The 15,735-nt window shown below is 35.0% G+C and overlaps 1 protein-coding gene across 7 annotated transcripts in view; it reads left to right on the top strand.

Moving 5' to 3' along the window:
• HELZ (helicase with zinc finger) overlaps positions 1-15,735 on the top strand; it is a 188,621-nt gene that overhangs the window by 45,293 nt on the left and 127,593 nt on the right. For all 7 annotated transcript variants that reach the window (XM_023729303.1, XM_004374202.2, XM_012554956.2 and 4 more), the window contains 6 exons: positions 684-740; positions 5,105-5,156; positions 6,642-6,717; positions 9,125-9,323; positions 9,784-9,891; positions 10,875-11,172. In XM_023729303.1, the coding sequence (XP_023585071.1) occupies positions 684-740; positions 5,105-5,156; positions 6,642-6,717; positions 9,125-9,323; positions 9,784-9,891; positions 10,875-11,172 (790 nt within the window). The remainder of the gene's footprint in view (positions 1-683; positions 741-5,104; positions 5,157-6,641; positions 6,718-9,124; positions 9,324-9,783; positions 9,892-10,874; positions 11,173-15,735) is intronic.

Below are 15,735 nucleotides of genomic sequence, written 5' to 3'. Positions count from 1 at the left end.
GGCAGAAATATCACTTGACTCTTACTCTGTGACTTTAAGGTTAGAATTAATAAAGAATATATGTCTTCTTTATTAATTCTATCCTTAAGGACTTTTCTATGTCTGGTAAGTGTATTACAGTTTTACCTGTTGGGTTTTTAAATTCAAAACTAGTAAGAAGTATTGCTTTTAAATCTCAAGTGAAATATGAATTTCAAAAAATAATTTGTGTATATTTTCCTTCAAAACTTTATTAATGACCATCTTTAAAGTGCTATGATCCTTTTTTGTGAGTCTCTGTGAATTAACCATTTGGGTTTATCATTTTGCAAATATAAACCCGTTAGTCTTAGGAAAAAAAGATTTTAAAAAGTTTTAGGTTTTTCTCTTCACTTATCCTGCCTTGTTCTACAGTGATACTGGTTGTAACTATTTTTTGAATTAATTGTCAACTCTTACGTAGGGTGAATGAGTGTTTTTACTTATAAGAAAAGGTACATTGTACAGTTTGTCGTGTTTATCTTTAACTTTTTTTCATACATGGGTAGCTTTATTATCACCATTAATGATAGTATGGATGTTAGTGAGGATAACATTATTTTTTACATATAAACTTCAGAAACAGCTGAGGAATTGAGCTAAGTCCCCAGTAATAAAGAGCTAATATACTAATTGATTTTCCTCTTTTTTATTCATCCATTCAGAATGGGATGGTAACAAAAGATTTGACAAGACTAAAAACACTTCTCACAGAAACAGAGGTAAGACTATTTCAATGCATCTGTTTACAAAGAGTTTAACTCAATCTGCCTAGTAAGCATTCTGTATTAAAATTTGAAAAATCATTGTGACATCAACCAAGAAGGCAGGGCTGTTGGGGGAAGGGTAGTGAGAACTTCTTGACCTTTCCCTGAACACAGCTTGGTCCCATCCTGGGAACTTTGCTCTTCTCATGTCTCCTCTACATCTCACGTTTTCTGTCCCTGATTTTTTTAAAATAATATTTTATTGTGTTTAAGGTATAAGTTCCATACCAAATTAGATTCCCGCTTAACAATTTCTACACAGATTATTCAGTGATATTGGTTGCATTTTTCACAATGTGTCATCATTCTAATTCATGCCATTCTGGTTGTACCATTTCTAGTACTCTAGTTTCCCTGTGCCGTTACCTTCTCACTGTGCTGTAGAGTAGTTTTTGACCATTTGGTCTCATGTAGATGATTTTGTAAAGAAGCTCACTACTCACACTGTTCCTAATTCTTGTTAGTTATCTCTGGCCAACAAATGGATGATTGGGAAACTTTGGTTATCAGTTACTTGTGGCTATTAGAAAATTGCTATCATTAGATATGAGCTGCTGCACAAGCCTTCCATATTTTTTGAATTAACTAAAGGAAGTCTGATTTGAGGACAGTTTTTAGGAGATGGGAATAATGTGCCATGGTAAATGGTGAGCAAAATGTACTCCAGTGCTGGACTTGGGCACATGGAAGGCAGGGACAGCAGAAGCGTGTAAAAGACCCATAGATTTGTAAGTCTCAAATTTCTATTCCTCATACAGGCTTATAAAAATATTTTTATTTAGATGTCCTGTTTTAAAAATAGCTATTTGTTGGCTTTTGTTATAAGTGGGTGCCCATGTAAAGTGATTGATTAATTGATTGGCTTATTTATTCAAGAATTGAGCACCTCCTATGTGCTAGGTACTGCACTAGGTGCTGAGCTACAGCACTGAGCAAGACACCCTTGGTCGTTGTCCTCTAGGAGCTTAGAATCTTGGGTAGGAGACAGACAACAAATAAATTAAACAACTGTAGGTATAATTCAAATTGAGGTAAGTGTTAGGATGGAAAAGATAGAAAAATAACTTTGGATTAGGTGATCGGGGACAGGACAGCTAAGCCAAGAGCTGAGAGCTGAGAAGGTGCGGCTTCCTTGGAAAGGGAGATGGGAGCACTCCAGGCAGGCGGTAAGGATGTAAACTGGGTCGTGAATCTTGACCTCCTGTAGAGTGCGTTCTCCTTCCAAATCTAATACCTCACAGCTCATACCAGCAAACAAGTAGGCAAAGAAGACAGCCGCTTTGCATCACTACACAAGCTGGATAAAGAAACTTTGTTTTGCTACTCTTGAGTTTTTTTTTTTTTAAGTATCATTTTCCTTACCTTATGGTATTGTGATTTACTGAGAACCAATAAGCTCTAATTAACTTCAAAGCTATTTCCTTTCTTGTATATATGTAGTCTTTTTAATTTCAAAGGAGTGAAGGAAGATAATTATAAATACTTTAGACTTTTTTTTTTAAGGAACATAAAATGACTTTTCATTTTATTAACACTTTGTTCTTCTCTTTTATTGCTTTAATTGAATTATCAGATTTACATCTGATAACCACACACAAACATTTCAAGATCTTATTTTTTTATGTTTATAGTGTTGCAGTGGCTGCAACAATGGGCTCAATCATAGCAATGATTGTGAGGATAGTGCAGGACTGGGCATTGTTTCATCTGTTGTATATAGAGTTGCTGTGAGTCAGAACTGACTTGACATCTCCTAACAACAACAGCAAAGAGGGCAGAAATATCACTTGACTCTTACTCTGTGACTATGCTTTTGAAAAAAGTGATTTAAGTTTTGTTAGTAATTTCCTTTTTCTGTAACCGGAGTAGTATTCTTTTTGGTTAGTGAACTGGTATTATTAAAAAAAAAAATCCGTCTAGAAAAAGCTAACAAACAATACCACTTCTGTTTATTATTGCACATGACACATTTAAAAATAGTAAGAATATGTTATTTAAAGATTGGGCTGAGCTGGCATTTAACTTGTAAACTCTAGTGGATGAGGATAAAGACATGGAAGAAAATGGCTAATTAATCAAAACATTAACTATCATTTGGTAAATATAAGGTATCTTCATAAATAGATTTGATTGTGAATTTATGGGAGTTCTAACGGTATGATGTTTGGCCACTTTCCCTGAAGGTGTCAGTCAGAATGGAAGACCATAAGCTAATTGACAACTGCCTTGTTGTCTTGGGCTTTGGGCACATAAAAAAGGTGTTCAAAACAAACAGAAAAAACCCAAACAAACATACAAACAAAAAAGCACCTTGCAACCTAAAAGCCACAGTAGCCACATAGTCAGCCCAGGCACAGATTTCCCTTCTGGTGACGGTGTGATGTAGCCAGATGCCCACTAGCCTGAGAATCGCAGCGTCAGCACGAACACACTCTGCACATTTGCTGATGGGCTTGGATGCTGCCCTTGCAAAGCATACCATGTGTTTCTCTCTTACAACAATTGCAAATGTCTGAGGCTTTATTTTCTGAGCAAAACATTCTATTCCCATTTATTCTCTTGAAGACTTGTTTAATTTATTTCTCTTAAGTTTTTAAGAGGAGATACTTTAAGCTTTTCACACTTGAAGTGAATTTTTACCTTTCGTATTTATGTAAATGTAATCATATTTCAAGGGCTAGTGTGGTACTGTGGCACTTAGAACTTGCTTTAGAATTTAAAGAGATATTTCAATGAATCTTTTTAGTGAGGTATAGAATCCTTGTAATGTGAACAGTTACTCCTGATATGTTAGCTTATGTATTCTTATATTCATTACCTCATTTTACAAAAAGAATGGGTTATGTTTTAGCAGTTTGTTGGTAAGTAGCTTGACGGAGAATCAGAACATTTTCCTGTAGAAACAGTGTTATAGGGATTTAGTTCCAGCTCAACCATATATGAATGATAGTCATACTATTGTTTCAGTTATACCCAAATACCATTTATATTATATTCAGTTCAACATTTACTGAGCTCCTGTGCTATTCAGGTTTCTGTGGGTTTTGGAAAGCTGAGACTGATATCAGTGAAAAACAGTCTGGTGGGACAGACATGCACATGGCTAATGCGGACAGTATGCAGCCTGCAGTCAGTAAGTGCTGTAATGGAAGTACAAGTAGGGGAAGGAGAGATTAACACTCTGGGGCTGGGGTGGGGAACCATAGAGGCAGGGGTGTTGGAACAGAATTTTAAAGGATGGGGACAGCTAAGCAAAGACCCAGAGGTGACTTGATACGTAGCCTGTTGGTTCAGGGATAGACAAGACACATGGTAATAAGGACCATAACTAGAACTGTGGAGTAGAGAGTAGGGGGCAGATAGGGGATAAGAGGGAAGAGTTCAAGATGGCTTTCAAAATTTCAAAATTTCAGTCTGGCTGTCTTTGGGGAAGATGAATCCATTAACTTGAAATAAGGAGCACTGGAGGAGGACCAGGTTTGGGGTAAAGTCGATCACTTCTGTTTTGGACATACTATGTTTGAAGTACTTGGGTGATACTCATTCAGTAAACATTTTTTGAGCACCTATTATGTTCTGGATATTCTGCTTGGTGGGAGAATGCATAAAGGAAGTTACAGGCTGCTATCAGCAGAGCCCTACATAGCTAAGAATAATCTAGCATGTAGAGTGCTACAGAATAGTTATGAAAAAGTGCTATAGCCAGCACTCAGCTGAAATTGGGGGTATGGAGCTTAGCGTAAAGTTAGAGCCGAAGGGGCAGACCAGGGATTCATCTGTAATGAGGGAGTTAAGAAAACCAGGAAGTTAGAGTGAGTGGATCCCCAGCTGTGGGCCCCATTGTGGGAAAAGCACTCATTCTAGAGTGAGGGGGACTTGGCAGAAGTGCTCCCAGGCCCCGAAATGGTGGTGCTCCATTCTCTGCAGGAGAAAAGGCCCCTCTCTAGTCAGTCATTCTCTAGGTATTCTGAAGAGGAAGGGGAAATGAATAAATGGATGGAAGGTACTGCCTTTATAGGGTTCAGGACTGGGGACTCTAGACTCTTTTTTCTATTACCAGGTGATTTTTATGTAGGGGATCTCTTTCAATTTTTTAATGAGGGGTACACAAGTTCCTCTTTTCTATATTTAACTATAGTATAACATAAACCCAAGAGCAAAAAAAAAAAAGAAAGATTTGCGACAGATTTATGTTTATTAAAATTTTCTAAGAATGCATACGCCACAGTTTTTTTTTATGTTGAAAATGTCCAAGTTAAATTCAACATCAACAGCAGTAGTTCCTATTTTAAAAATGTCTTTCATTTGAAAAATTGCAGACAGCAACGAGTAACGTCCTCTCTGGATATCACATGGAAGACTTAGAAGAGGGTACGTACAAACTCTGTGTAACTTTTTATAGCTGTGATTTTAGGCTTTGCTTTTTAACTGGTTATTGGGAGGAAATATACTGAGTTGTAGAAGATGTAAGTAGAGATATAGGAGAGAATATAAAAAAATTAGTTTTAAGAAATTAGGTATAGATGAAAACAATTTTCTTACTGGCCCTTTTTCAGAGAATAATGGAGTAATGGAGGTTAGTAGGCATCATCTAGTTCGTCTTGCTTCCACGTAGGACCACTTTTAAACCCTATTCTCAGCAATCTGTAGAGGAAGGATGCTTTCTCATCTCTCTTATCCCAGGCTAGTACAACTTTTTGACCTGTAAGCTGAGTTGTTCCTGTTATAATTAAAGTTCATGATCTTCCTTCCCTTCTCTTGCCAGAGGAAGGGGAAGAGAGACCAACATTCACTGAGTGCTTGCTGAATGCTGTGTACTGCCGCAGTGGCTTCCACATAAACGTGCCTGGTTTCTTAGACCTGTTCTCCATCTTTATTATAAGTGATGAAACTGATACTCGCTATGGTCCAGTAATCTGCCCAAAGTCACACAGCTAGTAAAGGATGAAGAGCAGCTTTAAACTCAGCCTGACTGAATATCTTCTTTTTTTTTTCCCCCACAGTGACTTGTGAGAATATAGGAAATGACTATGAGGTTTTTGAAAACTTGTCCCTGCTCAACCTTTATAGCAGTAGCCTTTTTTCTCTCTTAGTCCTTTTTGATTTTCCCTGGCTTATTTACACGAACAAATAAAGCCCATAGTATTCAGAAGTAAACAAATAGCATTTTTTAGCTCCAGTCTCAGAATTCAGCTTTTTAAAGTTTATTTCAGTTATCAAAAGGGAGTACTTTTTACAATAAACATGGGTCAGACAAATCCTAAGGAACACGGATGATAATCTGGAGTTTCTTCTCATTCAGCATTCATATTGGAATTCATTATACAAGGTTTTCTTCCAGGATACAATAATTTTTTTACTCCTTAAGGAATTCCTAGTAGAGACACATCCCATGCTTAAGAAATGACAAGCATGCCGACATTCCCCCTGTAGTTGTTAATGAGGGGTATACAATTTCCTCTTTTCTATGTTTAACTATAGTATAACATAAACCCAAGAGCAAACAAAAAAAAAGATTTGCAACAGATTTATGTTTATTAAAATTTTCTAAGTATGCATATGCCTGAAGAAACTGCCCTGGAAGTATGTCCACCAGTTGCTGGGATAGAGTCAGGGTTATTAACTTCATTAACTGCTGGGTAACTGCTTCTTCAGTCATTTCTAAGTTTCATATATTTAATTGATTTAACGCAATTGTTAGATTACTCTTTTTGGTAGGGGCAAGTATGTCATGTCCTTTTTTTTACATCATCTGGAATGATGTGTGTGGAGGCATTAGAGTATTTCTTACACATTAAACTATCCGAATCACTAGCAAGCCTCAAATGATAAGACTATATCCTGATTACTCTCTAGGATCTTGTAATGGTTGGCATTTCCGCCCACCACCTAGGGGAATCACAAGCAGCGAGGAATATACTTTGTGTAAAAGGTAATGTGATTTTTTTTCTTAAAACAATGACATGTCTTTGTTCAAAGGATAGATAATTTTCCTTTACTTTTTGAGAAGTAGGCATTTGGAACCCTGGTGGTGCAGTGGTTAAAGCGATCGACAGCTAGCCAAAAGGTCAGTGGTTCAAAACTACCAGCTGCTTCTTGAGAGAAAGATGTGGCAGTCTGCTTCCGTAGAGATTTACAGTCTTGGAAACCGTATGGGGTCGCTATGAGGTGGAATTGACTCGATGGCAGTGGGTTTGGTTTTTTCAGTATGTGAAAGAAGGAGAAGTAAAATGTAAGATGAGTAAAATGATTTACTTTCAGCTTAAAACAGAAGCCATCTGGTCATTATCATTAAATAATAAAAGTCAAAACCATATTAATGAGCCTTCTTATAATTACAAACAACAGTGGCCTCAATGGAGGTCATTAAGACTTTGTTCAGAAGTCTTTTACAATACCAGTTTTATTATTATGACTGAACTTAATTGCTGGTCTCTTGTTTGTGTGAAATTTACGTAGGTTATGGTGATCAAAATTGAAATTACCTTATACATAAAATGTTGTGGTTGTCATTGTTAGGTGCCATTGAGTCGGTTCTGACTCATAGTGGCCCTATAGGACACAGTAGAACTGCCCCATAGGGTTTCCAAAGAGCAGATGGTGGATTTGAACTGCCAGCCTTTTGGTTAGCAGCCATGCTCTTAACCACCATGCTACCAAGGCTCCATACATAAAATAAAGAAATGTTAAATTATTTTAGTACATTTTCTGGAAGAAAGAAAATCTATTATCTTCATGGGATCCTGATGCAAAATTTATGAGTAATTTATATCTGAATGGCTAACCTTTTAAAATTTAGTAATTATGTATTAATGTGGAAAGAATAAGGTCACATTTAAAAAGGTGAGCTTTTCAGTTATTTTTATAAGAAGTAGTAACTAGTAGGTTTCTGATATAAGTTATTACTCTAGAAATTACTTTTTATAATTAAGGAAATTAGATATGTAATTTTGATGACTGAAAAGCCAAGATGTTCTATTTGATTTTGCAGGAGAAATAAGGAAACTAAATAGTGAAATTTGAAAATCCTGGTAGTATCTTGTTGTAGGAGAGGTAGAACACAATCCTATGAAAAGGAAATATAAGAAAATTTATTGTCCAGATTGGAATATAAAACCTTCAGTTTTTAGGGAAGTAATTTAAAACAGAGCAATAGAAAGACAAATATTTGGCTTGTTAAGACTTGCATAAGAAAAACATAAAAACATGATTTTAAATGTGTTTTCTGAAGTACAAGAGAACTTAATAAATAGTATAATTTAACTTCAAAACTTTGTGAATCATCAGGAAAAACTTTAAATACGCTCATGTTTTCAAGTATGGTGAACCATTTAATAATTTATGTTGTGCTGTGTTCATTTTGTATTTCCTACTATCCATATTTTTTTCGGTTGAAAAATTGTCTTTAATATAACATCTCTCTTGTTTTAGTTTTGCTATTTATATTTTAATTTTTTCTGTCAGAGGATTGTTCACAATTTTTTGTTTTCATTGATTTAAAAACTTTTGTCCCATAGTTATGAGGGTATTAAAATTTTTTTTTAATTATTGATTAAAATCTTATATTTTTATCTGTTCTTGACCACTGAATTGACAAATTTTCTGAGTCATAAACTTTGAGAAATAATAACTCAGTATCCTTTAAAATGAAAATTTATGAATTTATCCATGGAACAGTTGAATATGACTGAATAAACCATGGTTTTGTAATGTAAAACTTTTAGTCTAAATTTATTTAAAATTTCAAACAAATTAATACAGTCCAATATTTTCAATGAAATATAGGTAATAGTAATGTAGAAAGGGGGTGAAAGCATTTAGTTTGGGGATTTAAAGTAGAAGTATTAATAAAATGATAATTTAATGATATATTAAATTTTTTCTCAGAATAAAATTTCCAGTATATAGAAAATTTTCTGTAGGGTATATCATTTTGGAAAGTAGAGTATACCTGTGTTTGAGCAACTGTGCCACTTGATGTCAGTGTTGCTTTAGAAAAATTCTCCTCTGAGAGGAATTGTCTAATAGATTGGTTATATCACAAAGGAAGATGACTGCTTTTTCAATGCCATTTTTTGGGGAGGGTCATGAATATGTTATGCTTTAGGATCCTCTTATTCCAATGAAGGAAATCAGTGAATCTGGGGAGGTGTTGCTTTTGAATAACTGTTGCAAATGTTCTCTAAGCCACTTCTCCCTCCTTTGTACAATATAATGTGATAAATATGACTTTTCAGGAGATGATGTTTTGCTTTTGTTATTGAAGAGTCAGAGGGAAGTTTATCTTTTAAATGGTTCAGCAAAGTGTATGATAAAACAGTCTTTCCTATTCTACTTAGATTTTTAGAGCAAGGAATCTGTAGGTATGGTGCTCAGTGTACTTCAGCACATTCCCAGGAAGAACTGGCAGAATGGCAGAAAAGATATGCTTCACGGTTGATAAAATTGAAACAGCAAAATGAGAATAAACAGCTCTCAGGCAGTTACATGGAAACGTTGATAGAAAAGTGGATGAATTCATTATCTCCAGAGAAAGTGGTGAGGAAAATAAACTATATTTTGTTTGTTTTGAACAATGAACTTGTTTGAATCTTGACTTTATTATGTGCTCTGTTTTGGTTTATTTCCTTATCCTCTGTATGAAGAACTTGATTCTTGGTAAAATGGTGTTTTTAATAGTTAATGTAGACGCATTTGTTAAAATAAAGAGCAGAACCAAACCATTTATTTGCTTGGAGGTTTGCAAGTATTGAATTAATTTATCTTCATTCAGAGTGTTTTGACTGCCATGTTTTTGGTTTTTTTTTTATTTTTATTTTTTATGTCTCTTGTTTTAGCTTTAGTTTTTTCTTATAAAAATAACTGAAAATGAGTGTATAAAATACCTTGTCAGACACTTCCATCACATCTTTAGTGTTGACATTTATTTATCATGCTGATAGTTTTTGTTTGTGCTTTTTGCAGTAAAATCTTAACTCTAATTGCTCTCTGTTTTCAGCTTAGTGAGTGTATAGAAGGAGTAAAGGTAGAGCATAATCCTGATCTGTCAGTTACTGTCAACACCAAAAAATCTCATCAGACGTGGACCTTTGCTCTCACTTGTAAGGTACGAATTTAGTGCCAGTTAAATTATGGTAAATATTGTTCAATTTTCTTTAAACTTTTTTTGACCTTTAAATCTCTGTGTTAAAAGAGCATTGATAATGTTTTAATCTAAGTATATTTTATGTACTTACTGTGCTAAAGTGCATTTCTGCATTTGGATCATTAAAAGAACAGTTTTATTTTAAGACTTTGAGATAAGATCTTTGTAGCTGTTCAGGATACTTATTTATTTATTTATTAATGAGTTTTTTGACATATTGTCTTCCAAACTTGGAACATAGGATGGGGTTCATGGCCTATAATTAACTAAAATTTGAATTGTTTAATCTGCCAGTTCTAAGATGCTTACATAATGACATCTTGTTTTTATATTTGATGAAATCATAAATTCAGTAATAGTGGATTTTTAGTATTAGAGACATTTTCTGCAGTGCTTGCCATCTTAAATTATAATGTTCAAGTTTAAGAAGGAAGCTATGTCAAAAATTTCTGTGAACATGTGCAGTGGAAAAGTTTTGTGTACTTTTTAATGGCATTTCTTCCACTGTACCGTTTGTATCTAGGAATGAAAATCTGGGAACTTTTAGCTTCAGCCTTGAACCCAATCCAGTGCTTTCAGAGGTAACTGCCCTCCTATGACGACTTCCTAACTGAGGCTAGATAAAACTTTTTATGGCCAAGGTATGGAAATTTAGAGGCCTGTGGTCATTCAGGATGATAGTTTTTGCCACACGAAAAGATGACTGTACCCAGAAAGCAGGGAAGCTAGTAATGTGTCATAAATATATCATTTTAACAACTGATTTTTTAAGCCATTCTAATTTTTTTTTAAATGGATTATGCACACAACTTGTATTTTTAACATTATTTTAGAAGCATGGGTAAAATAAAAGTTCCTTATGGGAATATTTTCATTAAAGAGCCCAATTACAATTGGATTTTTACCCCTTTTGTACTCAATGAATTATTTTAACTTCCTTGTAGCCTGCAAGAATGCTGTATCGTGTAGCATTGCTTTATGATGCTCATCGTCCTCATTTTAGTATCATTGCAATATCTGCCGGAGATAGTACTACCCAGGTATCGCAAGAAGTCCCAGAAAACTGTCAAGAGTGGATAGGAGGAAAGATGGCCCAAAATGGATTAGATCATTATGTGTATAAAGTCGGGATAGCGTTTAACACAGAAATATTTGGAACTTTTCGCCAAACCATAGTTTTCGACTTTGGATTGGAACCAGTACTCATGCAAAGAGTAATGATTGATGCAGCTTCTACAGAAGGTAATATTTAGAATTTTTTCCCCTGATATGATGTATTAAGAGGCAATATTAAAAGATATGTATTGACCCCTAAACATTCCATGGATAGGGAAAGAATAATAAAGAAAAAATCCCAAATTAATTGACTCATTTACTATGTAATAGACTTAGTATGGTTCACATCTTCATACAGTAATTAGGCAAAGCTTGCTTTGCGGTTCCCCAGACTTGTATGAGTAGATGATCAGGTCTTCTTTGTTCTACCAGCTTCATTTTCAAAGTATGATGATTTTAACACAATAGCACCTTTTCAGTGTTAGTTTGGGTAGAATATGAATTTAATGGTAATTATAAATACAACTACAGCGTCTATTTCCAGATCCTGTTACTTTTCATACTAACTTTGCTGATAAAAAAACATTATCTCTGAATGAAAAGTCCTATATAAAAGCCTTTTATAAGTCAGTTTAGTACATTTACCAGTGTAAAGGAAACCAGGGTGCCTTAATAGGACCTGCTTTGTGCTCTTGGAAAGAGGTATCTCTTTGTGACATGTAGGCACCTGCAGAAGTTGATGAATTACTTTGTACATTGTTGTATTACTGACCGCACCTAAACTTTATGCCAAGATCCAGCGAATGAGGAAACGGCTTGTTAGCTTGCATTTCTTTGGCTCTTGGTTAGATTTATAGGCATTTTGTTTTGTTTAACAAACACTTAAATATTTGTTTAACAAACGCTTTGTATAGCAGAGGTGTATGAACTTTCTATTGTATTGACTGTACGTAACCATAGCATGGAGGATGTTTTTCGCTATGTACCAGTATCCCATTATGAGAACCCAGAAGGAGTTGTTTTTTTTATGAACAAATATTATTACTTTATTTTCTGTACATAGTGAGTAGGTGGAACTGATTCTCTCTCTCTCTTTACTTTAGCTGCTAGTAAGGTTAAAACAGCATTTGTGCCCAAACTTAACAAGTAGGTAATGCCTTCTTGTATGTGTGTTGATATCACCCAGATTACATTTTATCCTTATTTTCTACTTATTTTAATTGCTTTTACCTGTTTTTGTTCTGTTGCATGTGTTTGTTGTCATCTCAGTACTACTTGGAATGAGAATAAATTAATTTCCATAGCCAAATAGATAGAATAGTTGACAAAATAAAAATAAAGTATTTGGCTTACATCTACTAGTATAGGAGTTGGTAAATATTTTCTGCACAGGGCCATAAAGTAAATATTTTAGGCTTTGCAGTGCAGATAGTCTCTTTTGCATCTACCCAGCTCTGCATTGTAGTGTGAAAGCAGCCATAGTAATATGTAAACAAATGGGTGTTGCTGTGTTCCAGTAAAACTTTATTTACAAAAATAGGCAGTGGACTGGATTTGGCTATGTGGTTTGGCTGTCCATATGCTAGTTAGTTACTTTTAGGCACTAGAACTTAAGAACTAATAGGAATCACTTTTTTAAAAAAATAGAGAGGTTTAAATTATAAAGAGAGACCAACATACATCCCCTGCTTTCAAGTATAAGTGTAAAAGGATGTTCCTGGCTTATATGTGGGTTGTGTTTTAAAAGTTTGCTTTTAGATTGGTGGTTTGTAACCCATTTTCCTATAGAAATAAGTTTGCGGATGTTGTTAAGAATCCAGACTAGTTAATAAAAACCTATTTAATTAATAATATAAAATGTTAAATGTATGAAATGAAAAGGAAAAGAGAATAGTACTATTAAAATATAGATTATATGAAGGAATGTGGTGATGAAAAGGTCTTTGGGGCATTTTCATGGGTTTCAGAAGATTGAGGGTGCTTTGACAACTTTTGCCTGAGGTATGTGCTACTTCTCTAGCTGGAGAACTAGAGCAGTGGAATCCTGATTTTTTTATTACCTGTGTGACCGTGGGCAAAGAACTTTATGTCTGTGAGCTTCATGTGTGAACGTCTGTCAAATGGGGATGGTAATATCTGTCTTAGAGAGTTATTGAGAGAACTAGAAATAAGCCTTGCACAGTATCAGGCCCATTGTAGGCATTTAATAAATGGTAGGTATTATTTTTAAAATTAGCCATGGTTAGGATAATTTCTGGCTTACAGACAGAATGAAAAGCAGGAAAAGAGAGGGAGAGTTTTGTTTTGGTTTGATTTGCCTTCCCACAATAACTGGGCAGGGACTGGAAAGCAGATTAAAGTAAATTTTACAAGTGAATGAGGTTAAAGTGAATATATAAGATGAGGAAGACTTCCACAAAATCAGTGAATTTAATTGATTTTGGGAAAGGGAGGATGGTGGTGTATGCCTGATCTCCTTGAGAAGGAAGGGAAGAGGTAAGGAAGTTAGGAGATGTCAGATAGTTCCTTGAACAGACTAGGAACATTCTTCGATAGTTTTCAGTCATCAGTTTCCTAAGGAAAAGGGAAGTGGGGTACTGGTAGGAAAGTTTCACAGTCTGTATATATGTACTGGACACAGTTCAGTTAATACTTGTTCAGTACCAACTGTGTTGATCCTACGTTAGGACCATAGAGGAGTCAAGCATGAGAAATGTGTAGTTACTGTCTTCAAGCCAAGCACACATATGACTTACAAGAGAGTGTAAGGTAGGCCTTACGGAAAGTGCAAAGAAAATTATCCGGGCATAAAAGGGAAGGGGATACTAAGTTCAGTTATGTTGTTGTTGTTAGGTGCTGTCAAGTTGATTTTGACTCATAGTGACCCCATGTAATTGACAGAGTAGAACTGACCCATAGGGTTTTCTAGGCTGTAATTTTTATAGGAGCAGATAACCAGGTCTTTCTCACACAGTGCGACTGGATGGGTTTGAACTGCCAACTTTTCAGTTAGCAGCCGAGTGCTTAACTGTTGTACCAGTAGAGCTCCTTAGTTCAGTTATAGGTATCATTAAATAGTAAAGATAACATTCCAGTTATAAGTTTAACACAGGAAGAAGATTTCAACATAATGGGCCAGTGGGATGGTAGTGGTGGAGGAGGAGAGAGAGGAGTTTGTTCTGTGTGGAAAGAATAATGGACAAATTGTTGACTAGGACAACTGGGGCATGTAAGAGGAGCAGTAATTACTGTTGGAGCAGCATGGAAAGTGACTGGTAGAGAGCACAGTGGGAGTGAATGTTGAGTCTCTGGAGGAAGGGCAGAATGCCAGAGTGAAGCTTTTGTATCCATTTTGGTATTGTGGAGTTGGGAGTTTGGAGTGACATTGAAAGTTTTTGAACTAGTTACAGAATTGACTCAAAATGTTTTAGAAAGATTAGCCTGGTTGTAATGAATGGGATGGACTGAGGTGGGAAAAGAGTTAGTTGTCTGTTGAAATAACTCAGAATGGAGATAATGAGGAATGTTAACTCGGGTGCTAGTGATGGATTAAAAAATGGAGATGTATACCTGAGGTTAAGGCCATAGCAACTATAGAGCTTGGCAACAGAACACAATATAGAGATTAAAAGAGAAGGTGTCCGAGATGACTGATGTTTTGAGCCTGGTAACTGGAAGAAATAAAGAGTCTCATTTCTGGTGTTTCTCATATATCAGTTTGAATATATAATACATTTTATATCTTATTCAGATGTGGTAGAAGGAATTGATGAAGACAAGGATACCCTCTCAAGTGGAACGAATACTGTATCCCTTTTTTAGTGACCTCTTTACAGTTTGATATCCTTGCCTATTTTCCTTAAGATAAGGTTTTACCTTTAAATAGTTATATTATGGAAAAAAATTGAAAGAAGTAAGCATTTTCTTGAATTAATTTGGAAACATTAAAATAATTTCACATAGTGAAATTTGTTTATCAATGACAGAAGAAAAATAAATATTACAAGAGAATGATATATAATGTACAGAATGTGTTTTCTAATATGAGATTTTGAACACTGTAAAAAGAAAAACTTCAATCTAGGTTTGGGTAAGCTATATGACATTTGGCTGACTTTTTTTGGTTATTACTTAAATTAGCTGATGTTGTGCTAATTTTTAATTCTATCTTTGGTATTTTCCCTACCCTGTTGCCATCAAGTCAATTCAGACTGATAGCGAGCCTATAGGACAGAGTAGAACTGCCGCATAGGGTTTCTAAGGAGCGGCTGGAGGATTTGAACTGCCGACCTTTTGGTTAGCAGCTGTAGCTCTTAACCACTGTGCCACCAGGGCTCCTGATATTTTCCATACTCTTTTAAAACTGATGTCATTGAATGTCTCTTACTGTTTATGTTGTCTTAAAATTTTTATTGTGTGACTGCATTTGTTTCAGCATTAAGTGTGTACAAAGTCTAAACAGAATTCTGGAGAAGTAAGGGAAGATAGAAACAGTCCTGTTTTTCTATCTTTGTGTTAGTGTTTTTTATTATTACAGTAAAGTTCTTGTCAGCAAAAAAATTTGAGGACAAAAGATTTGTTTATATGAAATCACACTTTTATAAAACATTCTGCAACAATAAAAATGTAAAATGTCAGTGTCTTATTTTGTATCTTTTTATGGAATACTTACGTGGACAACATTCTGAGACACTGAGAGCAAAATAACTACTTTGTTTAATTGGTGACAATGTAACAGCCTGGTTAATT

Source organism: Trichechus manatus, unplaced genomic scaffold, assembly GCF_000243295.1.
Source record: "Trichechus manatus latirostris isolate Lorelei unplaced genomic scaffold, TriManLat1.0 scaffold00028, whole genome shotgun sequence".
Classification (NCBI taxonomy): Eukaryota; Metazoa; Chordata; class Mammalia; order Sirenia; family Trichechidae; genus Trichechus; species Trichechus manatus.
This window is presented reverse-complemented; position numbering and strand designations above follow the sequence as displayed.